Source organism: Ovis canadensis, chromosome 18, assembly GCF_042477335.2.
Source record: "Ovis canadensis isolate MfBH-ARS-UI-01 breed Bighorn chromosome 18, ARS-UI_OviCan_v2, whole genome shotgun sequence".
Classification (NCBI taxonomy): Eukaryota; Metazoa; Chordata; class Mammalia; order Artiodactyla; family Bovidae; genus Ovis; species Ovis canadensis.
The window spans coordinates 71,014,715-71,033,378 of NC_091262.1; the positions used below are offsets into that span (position 1 = coordinate 71,014,715).

General features: G+C 47.1%; 1 protein-coding gene across 3 annotated transcripts in view; it reads right to left on the bottom strand.

Moving 5' to 3' along the window:
- Positions 1 to 733: 733 nt before the first annotated feature.
- LGMN (legumain) overlaps positions 734 to 18,664 on the bottom strand; it is a 37,404-nt gene continuing 19,473 nt past the window's right edge. For all 3 annotated transcript variants that reach the window (XM_069558912.1, XM_069558913.1, XM_069558911.1), the window contains exons 3-14: positions 15,837 to 15,934; positions 14,646 to 14,727; positions 13,201 to 13,286; positions 12,021 to 12,096; positions 11,355 to 11,417; positions 9,197 to 9,263; positions 8,186 to 8,304; positions 8,009 to 8,098; positions 5,756 to 5,956; positions 3,747 to 3,917; positions 1,608 to 1,675; positions 734 to 1,317 (exon numbers count right to left, since the gene is read on the bottom strand). In XM_069558912.1, the coding sequence (XP_069415013.1) occupies positions 1,275 to 1,317; positions 1,608 to 1,675; positions 3,747 to 3,917; positions 5,756 to 5,956; positions 8,009 to 8,098; positions 8,186 to 8,304; positions 9,197 to 9,263; positions 11,355 to 11,417; positions 12,021 to 12,096; positions 13,201 to 13,286; positions 14,646 to 14,727; positions 15,837 to 15,934 (1,164 nt within the window). In that variant the 3' untranslated portion in view covers positions 734 to 1,274. The remainder of the gene's footprint in view (positions 1,318 to 1,607; positions 1,676 to 3,746; positions 3,918 to 5,755; positions 5,957 to 8,008; positions 8,099 to 8,185; positions 8,305 to 9,196; positions 9,264 to 11,354; positions 11,418 to 12,020; positions 12,097 to 13,200; positions 13,287 to 14,645; positions 14,728 to 15,836; positions 15,935 to 18,664) is intronic.

Consider the following 18,664-nt stretch of genomic DNA (forward strand, 5'->3'; position numbering starts at 1 on the left):
CAACTACTGATCGTGATCAGCTTCCAAACATTTTTTATCATCCCCCAAATAATCCACACCCCCATTAGCACTGACTATTTCCACATTTCCCCTCCCCAGTTCCCAGCATCATGCATCTATTTTCTGTTTCAATAGACTTGTTTATTTTGGACCTTAAATACAAACGGAATCATGTAATACAGGGGTCTTAGGTAACTGGCTGCTTTTCCTGGGCTAAATGCTGGAGCTGTATCAGAGCTTCATCCTTTTTTGTTGCTGCATAATATTCTACTGCCTGAGGAGAGTTAGTGCTCCTTTTAAATGTCTTTCACAAAGCTAGGGTGGGTATCACCCCTTGTGGGACACCAGGCCAAGAGAAACAAGGGTAACACAGGCACCCTCTGCCCTCAAAGATAACCTCCCAGACCCCGTGTGTGGTGTATACGGCAGACCCCAACACATGCTGGAAAAGATCCAAGGGAAGTGCAAATGCCAACAGAGAGAGGAGAGTAGAAGTTGAGCAAGACAGGGCACTTTCAGATACACCTTGAGGATGGGCCAGATGGAGGGGCAGGCACTCCAGGGCACAAGGCACAGGAGGCTGAAAAGTACAGAAGCTGGGGGAGAGGGGAGCTGGCAGGAAGAGCCAACCAGTGGGATGGGGAAGGGGATAGGAGACAGACAGACAGGGGGAGGGCTCCACAAGGAGGGGCCAGGAACATAAATGAAAAGGTCAGGGACCTGAAATTAATACTCAGGTTCAGTGATAAATCTTTATTTTTTAGACTTGTCCATTACTGCCAAATAAAATATAAAAGCAATCCAAAATTATGCTATTTTCTAAAAATAGTTTTCCATTTGGAGAAATTTATGTCCCTCTTCCAGAAAATCATTTGAAGACTTAAGAGGTTCTGACATCAGATTCGACAGAACAAAGACTCTTTCACTGGCTACAGACGTCCCAGTGAACTTCTCACTCCTCAAACGTCATGGGCAAAACACCCTCTTAAAAAGCAAATACACCCTTCTCAACACAGAGCTTCCCAAATCTCTGGGCTTTTCAGAGGATCACACAGGACCTGTAGGTGCTGGGGGAAGTAGGTAAAGGTGAGCAAGCCATCCTGGGAGAGGCCTGGAGCGAGCGTGGCTCCGGTGGCCCGACGGCATCCCTGGGAGGACGCAGCAGCTGGGGCTGGGGGCGCGGAGCCTCCCTCGGGCTCCAGCTGTCCAGTCTGATTAGCACACATTCTAAGGGACGGTGATCACATTCAGTAAAGCTTCAAGGAGGCAGTGTTTCAGTAGTAGCCATGGCACACCTTGTTCATGGACAATTTTATTCTGTAAGAAACCGGAAGAAGGAGGTGGTGAGCCGGAAGTTGTTCAACTCGGAAAAAATGAAAACAGAGAGAACCCACCAGGGAACAGGGAGTCGTGTATGACAGACCCACCCAATCCAGCACCCCTGGGGATGCATCTGTCTTGAATTCCTCCACAGTGAGAGGCAGAAGCAAACTACCCACATGGAGAAGGGGACAGCAGAGCTGCATGTACCCTTCTACTTTCAGAAGGACCCCACCTCCTCACCTTCCCACCCCCACTGACCCTTTAAATGCCAGGTGCTGGCTTACCTGTCAATTGGATAAGGGTTTTCACAAAGGTTGACCAGCACATACAAACGTCTCAAAGCATACTCGTACTAGAGGAAAACCAACCAAAAAGACACGATCAGACATCATCACTTTATAACACGATCAGCTCCTAACTTGGGAATACGTGCAGCATCTAGACCAGTGGTTCTTGGGACTTCCCTAGATGTCCAGGGGTTAGGATTCTGTGCTTTCACTGATGAGGGCCCAGGGTTTGATCCCTGGTGGGGGAGCTAAGATCCCATGAGCCATCTGGTGCAAAGCCAAAAAAAAAAAAAAAATTAGGCCAGGGGTTCTTGACCTTTACTGAATCAGGGATCCCCCCCTCCCCAACTTTGGATAATCTGGTGTGATTTATAGACCATTTCCCAGGAAACATGCACACACACAGATTTGCAGCACTCTACAGCAATCCTATAGCTCCTTCAAGTCCAGGTAAGGACTCCTGGATGAGAAACTCCTGGCCCTGCTCCCCTCTGTCAGCTCAAACCTCCTCCGGCAGCCTGGCTTTGGGTCTAGAACAACTGACGAGGGAGACGTATGGTAAGTGAATGCCAAACCAGATGGCAACCAAGACTGAAATAACTTGGAAAGCACTTCAAGGGAACCTGGGACCTCACAAGAGGAAGAAAGAGGAGATTTGCTTTCTGTGATTCCAAAGGGCAAAAAAGTAACATCCGATGATAAAGTATTTTTAAAAAATGGAAAACTTAAGTTATTAAATAAAGAGACTTCTTTGTTAAATAAATGAAAAATAAAACTGAGATTCTCTTAATAATGGAGAACCATCTCCTGAGTATAATATTGCCAGGTGGCTCAACCTGGAAAAAAAAATCTGCCTGCCAATGCAGGTAACTCGGGAGATGCTGGTTCAATCCCCCGGGTGGGGGAAGATCCCCTGGAGAAGGGAATGGCAACCCACTCCAGTATTCTTGCCTGGAGAATCCCAAGGACAGAGGAGCCTGGCGGACTCTAGTCCATGGGGTCGCAAAGGGTCAGAAGTATCTGAGGGTAATCATGGTCTGCATATCACAGCCCAGACAGAACTTTCTGCAATGATGAAAATATTCTGTAACATTCTCAATTCAGTAGCCACTAACCACATATGGCTCCTGAACACTTGGAGTGTGGGTACTGTGGCTAAGACACCAAGTTTTACATTTTGTTTCATTTTACTGAATGTACATTTGTGTTTAATTAGCCACCCACAGTGAGGCTATAGACTACTATATCAAAGAGCACAAGTCTAAAGCAGGATTTGGCAAACTTTTCAGTCATGGGCTGGATAGCAAATATCTGAGGCTTTGTGGGCTGTCTGAACTACTCAACTCGGCCACACCATGAAAGCAGTCAGAGATTCTGAGTGACTGAGTACAGCTGTGGCTATGCTTCAGTTTAAAACTTTATTTATAAAACACACAGCTATGGCTGCATTTCAATAAAACTTTATTTATAAAAACAGGCTGTGGAGGAAAAAAACTCAACAGTCTGTGGGCAGGAACGGGCCTGTGGGTCACCATTTGCGAATAACCCCTTCCTTGAAGGATCCAAGCATCACCTAAGTGCTGAGCAAAGCGGAAGGGTTTTTAGGTACCTTCCAACCCTGACATTCTACAATCTGCAGAAACCAGGTACTTTCTTCTCCAAGCACTAGGGCCTGACTTCAGCAACAAATCCTGGGAAGAGGTCAGAACAAACCCAAAAGGGAGAAAATCTGTGTGGCTGGTGTGAAGGGCAGGGATAAGGGTGGAGTTTGGCAAGGAAAGCACAGCATGAAGACAAGGAAGTCCCCTTCAAAGGCCAACAGAAACACGAGATGAATAGTCTATAACTGGTAAATTCTCCCAGCCACTGGGACAGTTAAGAGTGTCTGCGACCAAGACTGGGGGGCAGTCAGTGAATTTGGACGACCTTGCCCCTCTCACATCCCACCAAAGGCGACAGAAAGGGTCTGCTGCTGTTTCCTTTCACAAGACGGAACCTTCTACAAGGCATGCACCTGGTGTGATACCCGTGGACCATACTAACTCGGGTTTGGAGTTGAAGGTGCAGAGGAAGGCCAGGCTAGCTGGCCACGGAAACCTGGGAGCAGAGGCCGGCGGCCCCGGGGTCTGGGCTTACCGTGGGGTTGTGCCAGTTGAAGCAGTGTGAGCGGAAGTGCGACACGGCCTTCTGGTAGCATGCGTGGTTTGTGAGCGGGGCTCTCTGGGACAGGAGCCTGTCCACCTTGGTAGCGGAGCCCGAGACCAAGGTGACGATTTCCCGCACTGACTTCTCAATGATGTTCATGGCCTGTGATGTGACATTTTTGTTTTTTTACTTAACACAGTCTCTCTTAGAACCCTGGACTGGTTAGATGCTTCTTTCACACTGCCCCCACTCCACTATGTTCAGAGGTGCCAACAGATGCTTTCTGCAGCAAAAATTGTGCACGCAAGGCTTCTTTACAGCTAGAAACCTCCAGAAATACCTTGCCTCTTAGGGATCTTCTAGCATGGCGGGAGCATTTAAATCTAAATACCTGAAGGGCAGGTATGGCCCAGACTGAGGCGGCAGGGGTGGTGGTGGGGGGCTGCATAGAAATTGTGTCCCAAAATAGACTGTGGTCCAATAAATGGTGCTGTGTGTTCACAGGCACCTCTGTCTGTTCTAGAAACCAGCAAATGCTTAGACAGAATGATCCTTTTCTTCCCGGATAATGAAAACCAGCATTACAAAGGGGCGGCTGCTTCCACATCAACCAAAACATACAATTGAGTCCCCTGACCCTCCCATTCCCCAGCCAGGGTTTGTTCCACTCATGCCCGAACATACCCTGCCCTCTGTGTTTTAGACCAGCAGTTTTCAACTTGTCTAGGACCACGGGGGTCCCCCAGATTTCTTGGGGGCTCCATATGTCCTTCCTTTCTCAGCTATGTATCTGTGTGAGGCTACACTTTCTTTATATATTTCAACCAGAACTACAGAGCCCAACAGAGTGAATACAGACACAGGAACGGGGACCAAGCTATCTTCTATTATGCTGGACACAAAACAGATTTGCAAAAACATGTTGTGATGCCACTCTTCTAACTCACATTCTTTTGATCTTAGAAAATAATTCTTTTTTATAGAAAGTATATTAACACAAAATGGGTTTATTATTATTTCTAAATGAGTTAATATTTTACAAATCTCAGTATTCATTTCTAAAGCAGTAAATACTGATATAACCCACATAAACAAAAGCTCTTTGGGATCAATACTTTTAAGAGTGTATAGAGGTCTAAGAGGAAAAAATATGAGAACTGTTGTATTACACTGTGATAACAACAACAAAAGAAACCATCCTGAGGTAGCTAACTGTCAGAATCATGAGATATAGGCATTTAAGACAGTTTACATAGATTTTTTTTTTTTTCATTCTTAGAAAATTCAGCACATCAGTCTCTGGGCTGTGCTGATTGTGGGGTGGGGGTGGGGTAGGGGAGGGGAAAGTGGGGTAATGGACAAGGTGGGCAGAGTCAGCACAGCTGGCTTTGTTGGAAGGACAGCCAATCTCTGCCAGGCGTCTCGAGAGTACACGCCTCGTGGTTCTACTCACACAGCTCGAATTTGAAAAGAAATTCAACCAGTTCCAGACAAACTGACGAGCTACTGAAAACAAACCTAGTTATCATAAAAGATTGCTCAAGCATTTTAGGAAGAATTTGGGGCAGTGACTATGATTTCCTAAGTCAGCAGAAATTTTTTGTGGACTGGACTTTTTTTTTTAATATGATTAGCCACTAACTCACCAAGCAGCAAAGTAAAAATGTCTCCCAAGCAACTAGGGGTAAATAAAGAAACATCCACGTGCCTTGGCTTCTTGGCAGGAGACAGGTCCCCTCCTTTTGCTTCCTGCTTCAAAGAGGTCAAGGCCAGTTTATCAAGGAAGAATAAAGCTGGCCACTCTCCTGCTCATTTGTGTCCATTTCACAGTGAGTAAAGGAAGGTTTTGTTTCCCATATATTCCCGGGTAGTAGGAGGAGGGTGACCCCAGAGCTCCATCACCTGGTTCCCACCAACATGGAACTATGGTCAGGAGGCAGAGACGGGGCTCACGCACGCTCCGCGGTGAGGCTGGGGCCTGCAACTTCGCCACCACTCACCTCCAGAAGCCTGTCAATCTTCTGGACAAGACGCCTGGCCTCCTGCACATCGTTGGTGCTCATCAGCTTCCTTTTCATGATGGAGAGAGGCACCTCGGGGCTTGGAGTGAGATCAAGGCGACTGACGGGGGGCAGCGAGATGGGAGAGCTAGCTTTGTGTTTCAGACCCTGAAACTGCATCAGCTTCATGGCAGAGATGGACTGGGGAGGGAGAGAGAGTCGGTTTGAGTGGGAGGAGCAGAGATGCCAAACGTACCCCAGGTCCTTGAGTCCACAGTTCGCCCAACATGGTTTTGGGACCATGGGAGGGTCACAGTCACAGCCTGAAAGCATGAGTTCCGTCCTCTGCAGTGGGCGAGGTGATGCATTTGAGCACCTGAAATCCACCGATGTTGAACTTCGAAGATGCCTGGCACCCTTTGCAGCAGAACTGCCCCAGTTCCGCCCAGCTTGTACCAGAGTCATTTCAGCCACAGGTGACGCTGGGTGGTGTCACCACCACCCCTATGCTCACCTGCCTGCCCCTAGTGACAGAAGGGAGGAAGGACAATGCATAGCACCTGGCAGGTTAGAGCTGAGGTCTGAGTCCACTGAGATGGGAGAGCTAAAGCCACAGAGTGGGGGGCAGACTTGGCATCAGGGTCTAACCAGTGGGACCGACTGCCTGGCTCTGTCTGCCCACAGAGGTCACTGCAGACTGGATCCCAACTAAGAGGAAAAGAAATGCTGCAAGTGATCATGTTCCTAAACCAAGCAACACTAATCACTAATTACCAAAACACTAATTTAGAAACAGTTCTAAAACAAAAAATAAAATACATGTGTGCGTGCTAAGATGCTTCAGTTGTATCAGACTCTTTGCAAGCCCCTGGACTATAGCCTGCCAGGCTCCTCTGTCAGTGGGATTCTCCGGGCAAGGATACTGGAGTGGGTTGCCATGCCCTCCTCCAGGGGATCGTCTCAACTCAGAGATCGAACCTATGTCTCTTTTGTCAGCTGCAATGGCAGGCGGGTTCTTTACCACTAGTGCCACCCAACACAGGCATACATATATAGAAATATAATGCTTAGAAAAGATCCTTCAGGGGACCTCCATGGGGGCCTAATGGTTAAGACTTCACACTCCCAATGTGGGGGGAATGGGTTCAATCCCGGGTCAGGGAACCAAGATCCTGCATGCCAAGTGGCACACCCAAAAAATCAAAATCCTTCATACCTCCTCAACCAAGAGCAGACATGGCCAATGCTAAGGAAACGACAGAGAGCAGAAAGCCCAGGGCAGAAGAGCTGCTGCCGGTAACTTCCCCTCCCCCCAATCCCCCAACGAAGCCAGGGTGGTGCCATCTTTGACCCTGCCTCCCCCGAGTCACCCCTCCCTGGCTTCTTTCCACTCCTCCCCTCCACTACCCCCCTCTCAAAAGCCTGACCAGGCCCACAGCCTCCTGAGTGCATGTCTCATGGCCTGTGACTGGCTCCAGGACCCTCCCATCCACATGCTACCCAAGAAGTGCTAAAGGTAACAGCTGGACTGACTGGCTCACCAGTTCTTCTAGAAGGTCAATGCTTATGTGGGAGGAATTCCGGGGTGAACTCTCAGATGGTGGCAGGCCACTGGAGTAGGGCAGCTGGCCATACAGACTACTGGGAGCACCCCCCACCCCCACCCCCTCCTCTGCACATCCCAAGGGCTGGCCCCACAAGCGGTACTTGAGGCCCAAGCCTTCAGCAGCCACCTAATGTGACCTCTGTCAGGACAGCCCTGATGGACTTACCTATTTGACCACCTAGGTCCTTTCATAGCTGGAGGGGATAAACATCTCTAATTTAGAGCCTACGGGTCAAGATAACATCCTGCAAGCACAGGAAGGCTGGACACATCCAGGGTTCCAGGGGGCAGAGCCACAACGCTCGCAGGACGAGCTTATTCGCTAACCTCTCACCAGGGGCTAGGTCTGTGTTCAGTGCTGGGGATGTGCCGCCAACTTTTGGCTCCCAATCACCTTGCGCGCTAGGGCTCTGACCAAAGAGGACACAGAGACCCGGAGAGAACAGGTAGGTGGCCCAAAGCCGCAGAACTTTGTGAGTTTGAACCTGAGTCTGATTCCAAAGCCTGGGCAGACTCTCCAGGACAGTTGGCCCTGAGAGACAGAGCCAGTCCTGCCTCAGCCATTCCTCACCCGCCTGGATCCCGGTTCTTTTCGCCGAGTCAGCCTAAGACTGGGGTGTCGTCAGGCCTGCGAGGCCCCTACTCACCTTGTTCCCATACTGCATGACGTGGCTGGTGTTGGTGTGGGATTTCACCACCTGGTACTGCTTGTGGAGGGTCTCTTTGGTCAAATCCTCCTGCAAAAATGAAAACGTTTCAAGCCCTCTGACCCTCGCAGCTGACAGCTAAGCCTCCACCGAACAGCTGGCCCCCTGACGGCTCACCACGTCTGAATCTTCCATCCAATTGACGCTGTACCAGTCCCCCAGGAATGTGGCCCGCTCGTCATCGTAGTAACAGGCGAAGGAAAACTCCGTGGGGCTGGCAGCCGTAGTTGCATAAACTGCAAGGAATTAAAGACATCTGTCAGTCATGTTTTATCCTCAGCTGTCTGAGGGTTCCCCTGGAAGCTTGAGTTCCTCCTCCTTTCCTGGTGTAATCAAAGCATGTCCCCTGTGATCAACTCAAGGAGAACAGGGAGACCCCCTACATCCAGCCCTGTTCACTCAGTTACAGTAACTCATCTAAAATGAAAGGTGGAGGAAAGAGAAGCCAAATGACAGACACTGGCTACAGTGAGCAACCAGGCCTGCTTAATGGGACATCAAGCTGCTTTGGAAAAGTGCTAAGAGATCAGAATAGCTGAATCTTGGAAGGATATGGACCTCATTTCATTTCCAGAGAAAAAGAACATTTACTAATATTAGAGAAACATTTAGGTTGACTGAATCTATGAGCTACCACTTACTATCTAGCTACCATGGACTCAGAGCTATGCTGGATAAATGTCATCACTTAAAATGTAACTCTGCAAAAAAAAAAAAAAAGTGTAACTCTCCCAACAGACACTGTCTTTATCCCCATTTTACAGATGGGGATAACTGAGAGTAAAAGAGGATAAGTCATCTGTCCAAGATTAGATAGCCAGCAAACAACACATTGCAAAGGACAGAGGCCAGTCCAGAGACTATAATTGTGGACTTAGGCAGCCCTACTAGACCCTGGCAGAACATCACAGAGCAATATCACATCACCCCCTGACCACTAATCCTCCAGGAGTAGAAGCCCAGAGCTGCCCACAGGTATCCCCCTACTTCTAGGCACGAGGCTGCCCTAGGCCCCTGCTTCTGTAAGACACTTGGTTCTTCCCATAGGCAATCAGCAAATGTCCATTTTCACTGCAGAGCACAGTGCTCACCCAGCCCAGCTCAGAGGTCACTGTGCCCACCACCTACCATTGATGTCGGGTGGCAGGTGGTTCATCATGGACCCAGACTCACAGGCTTCAATGTAGAACACCATCTAGGAGGCAAATGAGACAAGTGAACTCCCCCTGACCAGGCACAGACCTCTCATCAAGGCCACTTTGGCTCTGCCCACTCTCTTGACCCATTTCTCAAGAGACTTTCACTTTGGGGAGACACCTGTGCTGTAAGTCTGACACTGTTTCCACTGTTTCCCCATCTATTTCCCATGAAGTGATGGGACCGGATGCCATGATCTTCGTTTTCTGAATGTTGAGCTTTAAGCCAACTTTTTCACTCTCCTCTTTCACTTTCATCAAGAGGCTTTTTAGTTCCTCTTCACTTTCTGCCATAAGGGTGGTGTCATCTGCATATCTGAGGTTATTGATATTTCTCCCGGCAATACTGCAGATGGTGACTGCAGCCATGAAATTAAGACGCTTACTCCTTGGAAGAAAAGTTATGACCTACCTAGATAGCATATTCAAAAGCAGAGTCATTACTTTGCCGACTAAGGTCCGTCTAGTCGAGGCTATGGTTTTTCCTGTGGTCATGTATGGATGTGAGAGTTGGACTGTGAAGAAGGCTGAGTGCCGAAGAATTGATGCTTTTGAACTGTGGTGTTGGAGAAGACTCTCAAAAGTCCCTTGGACTGCAAAGAGATCCAACCAGTCCATTCAGAAGGAGACCAGCCCTGGGATTTCTCTGGAAGGAATGATGCTAAAGCTTAAACTCCAGTACTTTGGCCACCTCATGCGAAGAGTTGACTTATTGGAAAAGACTCTGATGCTGGGAGGGATTGGGAGCAGGAGGAGAACGGGACGACAGAGGATGAGATGGCTGGATGGCATCACTGACTCGATGGGTGTGAGTCTGAGTGAACTCCGGGAGTTGGTGATGGACAAGGAGGCCTGGCGTGCTGCAATTCATGGGGTCACAAAGAGTGGGACAGGACTGAGCGACTGAACTGAACTGAACTGTGCTGTAAGAAGCTGCTTCCAGAGGCTATGGATGCTGCTGTCATACAAACCAGAAGGACTTAAATTTGGTATGGCTAGTAGCAGCAGTAGTGGTTGCACAGTCCTGTCTGACTCTCTGCAACCCCACAGACTATAGCCCACCAGGCTCCTCTGTCCATAGAATTCTCTAAGCAAGAACACTGCAGTGGATTGTCATTCCCTTCTCCAGAGGATCTTCCCGACCCAGGGATCGAACCCAGGCATCCTGCACTGCAGGCAGATTCTTTATCATCTGAGCTACAGGGAATATCCTTGTGTGTGGCTATAAAATAACATGATCTATCCGTTGAAATAATGAAGGAAAAATGGAGCCACACATGATGCTAAGGAAAACTGATTTTCCATCCAATGCAGTGTACAATTTTCAGGAGCAAAACACGTTACTCACACAAACATGCCAGAGCTATGCAGATTCCATACAGGGTGCAAAAGGGGCTAGAGAGGGCCAAAGGGAGAATAAGGTGGTATTTTCCTCTCCAACTGCCCCAGACTGGTGACAATCCTAGAAAGAGCAATCTCCAAAGTGTCCCTGGGCTAGGAGCATTGTTGGAAAAGCAGACCCTCAGCCAGCCTCCCCCCGCCCCCCCGAAACACTGAGCCAAATGCTGGGGGTGGGGTCCATACTGTGTTTTTTGTTATTTTAACTTAATTTATATTTTTGACTGCACTGGGTCTTTGTTGCTGTGTGCAGGCTTTCTCTAGTTAAAGTGGGAGGGCTTCTCATTGCAGTAGCTTCTCTTGTTGTAACGCCTGGGCTCTAGAGCTCAGGGCGGCAGTTGTAGCACACACACTTAGTTGCTCCCAGGCACATGGGATTGTCCTGGACCAGGGATCCAACCCGTGTCCCGGCAGTGGCAGGCAGATTCTCAACCACTGGACCACTAGCAAAGTCCCCACACTGTATTTTAACAAGATTGCCAGTGATTCTGACCTAACAGCTGAAGCTTTAAGAATCACAAAAAGGTTATTCCTGGGAGATCAGAGGTCAAGACTGACACAAAGGACACCTACCCCCTCCCAAAAAAACACAGCCAGTCCAGAGTTAGAAAGCCCATCACAGCACCACGGGCTCTGCTTCCACTGCCTCCCTCACATCCCTTCCCCAAGGCCACCCCAAGCACTGACATTACCTTTTGGTACCTCTTGTGTTCGTACATGTAACGGATGGTCTTATTTAGGTCCTCTACATGAAGCTGAAAGGTAAGAATACGGACACTCAGACCAAACACATCAAGAGAAACCATGTGCTAGATAACCCACTAATCAAGCCCTAGTGATACCTTATAAATTCTTATTTAGAAATCCTTAGAGCTAACCATGGTGCACAGCATCATCCCAGAGTGTCGTCAAGGGCTTTGTTTACATGCAGAGGTACTTCCTTATCACTTTGTCCAGAGCACTCAGGGGCTGTGTTCTACGACTGCGTCTCGTGCAGGCACCCAAGTTCGGGGACAGCGACTGATACTGTGATGTCAGCAGACACACAGGGAAAACTTGCCAGAAGAGATGCCTCTGGATAGATTTCAAGCTGCTAAATGCAGCCCCACACTCACCAGCTGCACACAAACCACCCCGTAGAACATTAGAGACACACATCACAGGTGTACTGCCAACACGGAGGTTTTGTTTCCCATTCTCCCTGCTTGCCTTTTTTTTTTTTTTTGGCTACCCTTCTCAGCTTGTAGGATCTTATTTCCCTGACCAGGGATTGAACCCGGGCCCTTGGCAGTGAGAGTGCAGAGGCAGAACCTCTGGGAGTACCCCATGGCTTGTTTCTAAAACACTAAGAAACTCACTTCTTCGTCAGGAAACACCAGTATCCCAGTGGCTCCATGATCCGTGAAGTAAACGAACACGTGGTCCTTGGGGCCACTGCCAAGAGACACACAGACAAGCATGAGAGTCGAAGTGGGCCATTTCCTATTTCCGCCTCCGTGTCTCTGAAAAGTCACCCCAATCAAAAAACTTAAGGAGAAGCCTGAGGATTACAGTCTCTCAACCAGGTAGGAGGAGGAGCACAAGAGACCGCTGTCTGGCTTGTTCCCTTTGATCCCACTGAATACTACTCTGAACCAAGAGGCATATCCCAGAGCCTGGAAGGCCAGGACTCAGCAGACAGCCCAGGGTGATCGGTAGAGTGGGGGCCTGTAGCCCCTGGGCCTCACCCCAGGCAGCCACACTCTCCTACTAGATATCCCCAAAATGAGGAAGGGAGCCAGGACCTGGCGCCAAACGTGGTCCTGCAATTCCGACTGCCCTCCAGGGCCCTCAGCCTGCACACAGCCTGGGACGCCCACTGGTGCTCCCTCACTTAAGGGCCCTGTTCCAAGATGGCAGAGATGTAAGAACTCACTGGGAAGCAACCTGGTTCATCCCACTCAGACATCCCTCTCTGCTCTAACTCACGCAAGCTACCCATGTCCAGGTCTCCCCTCAGATACGAGAGGAGCAGCACCAGCTGCCTAGTATCTGAAGCCATGCTCCTGAGCTCCCTGACATTACGTCAAAATGCTTCATAAAGAGATGCTACACGAGACATCCCTCACCCATGGAGAGCAGGGCAAGCACCGAGGTGAGTTTTCTCCAACATGGAGGTTTATCAATGTCCTCCTCTCACTGGGCTGACCTGCCATCAGAGCACAAGGTCGAGGGGAGGCTGGGTGGGGGTCCTTCAACCTGACTGGCCGCAGAGCTTCACACTCGTCTCAGGGTGTTTCGATAGACTAGTAGCAGGTTTAAGCGATGGAGAACACTTCATTAAGAGTAACAAGGGACCCTGGATCATAGGGTTAATTTGTTACAGAAATGGCTGCTGAAAGAAGCCACAGGTTCTGTGCAGGCTGTCAGGACAAAGGTCCCCACGCTGCAATCTCTCACCAGTAAACAGGCCGGAAGCAAGAACAAGGCCTGTATGAATTCTCGATTCTGGAGTACCAGGTCATTCAGAAAACAGGGTCAGCCATAAACAGACGTTACCTCTTTAAGACCTTTCCAGATCCTATGCCCTTCACTGCTTCTGCATCACCTCTCAACACAGCAAGGAAATTCTCCGGGGTGACATTCTACGAAAAATTGGGAGTCAAAATCAGATGCAGCAGACACTTCAAACCAGTGCGGGTGCTGAGTCTGTAGCAGAGGGCCCAGGCCATGACCACACACCTCCAAGGCTTAAGGATGAAGGGCAAACACTCTGCCACCAAGAAAGACCCAAAGCAAGGTCAGTGTTGCTGGCACACGTGCATGACCTTGTCTCAAGCATTGTCTTGTCTTTGGCTGATGCCGTTCAGCAAGCCTGCCATTCCTTCTTGACCATTATAAAGCCCAGGAGGAAAAACCCAAAGATGCTGGGAGGGAGGGACAAACAGCAGAGGAAGAACACGTGGCCTCAGAGAGACAACAAAGATGGAGACGGAAACTTCAGTGCCGACCTTTGCAACTGGCTTGCCTCCTCAAAGGCTGAATCCCAAAAACACCCCTTAAAGGCAACTTTGTAAAATGATAACTGATTATTAAAAAAAAATTACAGAAAAGCACAGAGGAAAGAAGATAAATCACCAGAAATTCCACCACCTAAATTTTGGACATTTCCTTAAATAAGTCTGTGGAAACAATTTCATAAAAATGGGATCAGCTATCTCATATGAATGATGCATCTGATTTAATTGTTCTTGAATTTAAAAGAGAAAAATAAAACTGGAAGAACTGCCAAATTTCACAGAAATGTTTCTCTCTCACAAGGAATATTAGTTCCTAAAAGATTCCACTGAAATTAAGAAAAAGAGGGTATGAAATCCAGGAGGCTAATGAAATTATAGTGTTTTTAAAAATGTACCAATGTACTGAGTTGGCCAAAAAGTTGTTCGGTTAAGGAATATATTGTTTAATAAAGTTCATTGTGAAAATGAAAAATGTCTTTTATTTTTATTTAAACCGAACAAACTTTTTGGCCAACCCAATATATACCCTCAATCAATTGAGATGGATACAATTCTTTGGAAGTGATATACTATTATAATAATGGTGGGAAACTATCTCAGCAAAATCCAGAGATACTACTTTGTACCAGGGCTGGCATTTCAGAAAGCTGATTTTCAGAAAAGGACACAAATAATTTATAATCAGATTAATGGCAGTATCTTAAGAAAATCAGGTATTATAGAAAGAAACTATTGAGATTTAAAGTATAATAAAACTAGAAATAAAAGATTGGTAGGCTACCATTAACATTTTTTTTCTTTTCTCTCTGCTTTCTTTCAAAATTCACAGAAATTATGCCTCAGGCACAAATCTCAACATAAACACAAAACGTTGGCCAGAAATCCGTCTAATGAGGTCCTGATTCCAGAAGAACAAGAAAGAGGGGGAAATCATCATTGAAACGAAGCAGACCCTGCCGGCTCTGACCCCGCGCTCTGCCTCACCTCGCCCGTGTAGTCCTTCGGCACCCCGTGGTACACGTCTGAGCCGTTGGGCCTGTTGATCACAATTCCTGGGGTGGGATTCCTGAAAATCAAAGGATGCAGTGAAGCACACAATTCTATATATCTCTGAAATCTGCATCTTCATAAATATGTTCCGGTTATGCATAAAAAGACTAAACAGTCATGACTGTCACAGACACTTCTCATCACCCACCCAGGTCCCCAACACGTGGTTTTAGTAGCCCAAGGGTCTTGGGATCCCACAAGTCCTGGCCAGAGCAGTGAAGGGCTGAGCTCTGTAAACTGAGGACAGGAGGCCAGGCCCCTGTGTGCCTGGCCTCCTGCTGGACACCAGCTTGCATCTTGGAGGGGAGATCTCATCAAGAGATCTCTCAGAGAAAACCTACTTTCAGAGAGAGAACAGAAAACAAGGCTTTGATGCAAGAGCTTAGGCATTAAAGCTCAGAATGTGTTAAGAACAATCATGTGATCATCGGAAAGGCCACAGTTAGGAACTGAGGAGCTATGAGACTAGAACAGGTTAGAGTCAGACCTGTACCTGCTGCTGCTTATTTTTTGGCGGGGGGAGGAAAGGGTGAGCCACTTGGCATGTGGGATCTAGCTCTCTGACCAGGGACTGAGCCCCCTGCACAGAAGCTCGGAGTGTTAACCAATGGTTAACCAGTGAGTGTTAACCAGGGAAGCCCCCATACCTGCTGTTTCTGATCTCAAGAAATCAGATAAGCAGGCATGAGAGAACAGTCTGGAAAATTAAATTCAGCAATTTTTTAAAAAAGGAAATAGGTATAGAAAGAAGGGTGGGAGGATCTAAGCTACAAAGGAGCCTCTTGTGCACAGGCCTCCAAAGCGCCCCGGCACAGAGCTCAGGAACAAGTACTGCAGAACCTAGTAATGAGTTAGTTCTCTAAGCCGAGAGGGAACCCATGCGTTAAAGCCTTGCAAAGCCCGAGCTTCAGCACCTTCACTACCATTTGCTATGTCCCTGACATTGCTGGGTTCTACCAAGTTATGGTCAAAGCTCTACATGAAGTTGGTGGGTGGAATTTCAGCTGGGACTCAGCTTACATTCTAATGTTAGGCTGCCCAACCAAGAATTCCTGAGAATCCATGTGTATTTTTTAAAACGCTCTAAAGTTCCTCACCATCAAGTTCAAAGCCCTCCATACTCACTGGTGGGAGTCGGCGATGTCGTCATACATCATCACGATGACCTGCTCATCAGGGATCCCGTTTCGGTGAACGATCTGGTAGGCGTGGCATGCATCTGCCTGGGAGAAGGGGTTTTGTCAAGTGTTAGATTTTGCCCAGAAGAAGCCAATTTGAGCGTTTTCAGGAGCAATGTGTTCTTTCTCATGGAAGACGTGCTGTGTCCCACTCCCTATTGGTCAGATCTTTAAATCAGTTTAAAACACATTCATTCATCTTTTTCAGTGCAATTTTTAAAAATCCAGCCTTCACCATGAAACTCTCATCAGGCAGTCAGCGTAAAATGTGGACTACTCTCTCTCACACACACACACACACACACACACACACACACACAACTACCACCACCACCCACCACATCTACAGGAAACAAGGGCTTTTGAAAGTCCTGAATAAGTTATTTTCATTTTCCACACCCTAGAAAAGTCTCCTGAAAGCACTGATTTAGGGCTGAAGAACAGAATGACAGAATGATGGACCAACAGATTAAAAGCTTAGTGGTTAGTTCTGTATCACACAGGATTCTGCTGGTTCCAGTAACCTTAACCACCACAGTTGCTGTTCAGAGAACTGAGTGAAAAACTCAAAAATTCAGCTCAGGAACTAAAATGAGGAATGTGTTCTTTAGTTTAAAAAAAATAACAAGGGTGACCATAGTAAAGGTCAAAGAAAAACTTTGCTAATGAGATTCCTTGTCCATAAAAAGGCCAAGACAATTTTTGCTTCCTTTTTCAGATGATACAGACTACACTCCATGACATGTAAATCATTTGAGGACAAAAGGGGAAAATGTTACCTAACGTTCTGCTTTTATTTAATTATGTCTTTCCTAGGGCAGAGTATAAAAGAAATGCCATGCCCAGTTACTTGCCTCTCTAAAGAAGAGGGCTTCAGAAACTGGATGTCCACAAATCACGTTCTAAACAGCTCTTAGCAGAGCAACTGAAATAAAGTTCACACACCACTAAATCCAGCATTCTGCCTGTACACGTCGAAAACTTTATAGCAAAAATAGGTGCTCAAAATACAGTTGCTAAATGTTGTGTGGGTGAGTCCAAGACCTGGCATTCAAGAGCTATGAGATGAATATGAATATGAATTAGATGAATATTAGATGAATAACAGAATATGAAAACTCATACATTTATGGACTTTGTTCTACCTGCCAGGTACTATGCTCAGACTTTCTATGTACCATTTCATTTAATTCTCATCACAGCCCCCTGTGATAGTGATTCCAATTTCACAGTGAGGTCATCAAGGCTGAGGGAGGGGAGGTGACCTGTCCAAGTCACATGGCTCAGAGTGAAAGATCCCAGGCATTCTGACTCCAGAACCTGATCTTGCTTTCAGAAAATACAGAAAAATAAACTGTCCGATGTTCATATAATGGGAGTACCATAAAGATCACACAAATGGAATACCTAAAAATGAATGAAATACAACCTATGCTTCAAGATACATGAATCTCAGGAACATAACGAGAAAAAGAACAAATGATAGAAAAAAAATATTCACTATGATTACATTCATATAAAGGTCAAAACAGGCTAAAGTAAACATTATGTTGTTTAGTTAAATACACAGATGGAAAACTCTAAAGTGAAGCAAAACAAATCTAAGGAACTTGCCCTCTGGGAGGGTCAAGATTGGACCAGATAGGGAACAACATACTAGTAATTTTCTTTTTCTTCAGTCAGGTACTGAGAGAGTCAATTCCTAGGCAGGTTGATAAGAAGTCCGGGGGTCCCCAAGGAGAGAGGGGTCTGGAATTCTCAAGGAGGAGAAGAGGACAAACGTTTTCTTCCCTCTACATTCCTTAGTCTTAGTCATATAAAATGGTTTTTTTATACACAACAACTTAGTTTAAACTCTGTGCTAAGGATTATATAACAACAATGCATCCTGCTTGAGGACAATTTCTCCTTCCTAAAAACCTTCTGGCTAATCCTGTTATCAGGATTCAGATGTAAATTGAAGTAAGTAGGGAAAACCACTAGACCATTCAGTTCAGTTCAGTTCAGTCGCTCAGTGTCCGACTCTTTGCAACCCCATGAATCGCAGCACGCCAGGCCTCCCTGTTCATCACCATCTCCGGGAGTTCACTCAGACTCATGTCCATCGAGTCCGTGATGCCATCCAGCCATCTCATCCTCGGTCGTCCCCTTCTCCTCCTGCCCCCAATCTCTCTCAGCATCACAGTCTTTTCCAATGAGTCAATTCATCGCACAAGGTGTCCAAAGTACTGGAGCTTCAGCTTTAGCATCATTCCTTCCAAAGAAATCCCAGGGTTGATCTCCTTCAGAATGGACTGGTTGGATCTCCTTGCAGTCCAAGGGACTCTCAAGAGTCTTCTCCAACACCACAGTTCAAACGCATCAATTCTTCGGCGCTCAGCCTTCTTCACAGTCCAACTCTCACATCCATACATGACCACAGGAAAAACCATAGCCTTGACTAGACAGACCTTAGTCGGTAAAGTAACGTCTCTACTTTTGAATATACTATCTAGGTTGGTCATAACTTTTCTTCCAAGGAGTAAGAGTCTTTTAATTTCATGGCTGCAGTCACCATCTGCAGTGATTTTGGAGCCCCAAAAAATAAAGTCTGACACTGTTTCCACTGTTTCCCCATCTATTTCCCATGAAGTGATGGGACTGGATGCCATGATCTTCGTTTTCTGAATGTTGAGCTTTAAGCCAACTTTTTCACTCTCCTCTTTCACTTTCATCAAGAGGCTTTTTAGCTCCTCTTCACTTTCTGCCATAACGGTGGTGTCATCTGCATATCTG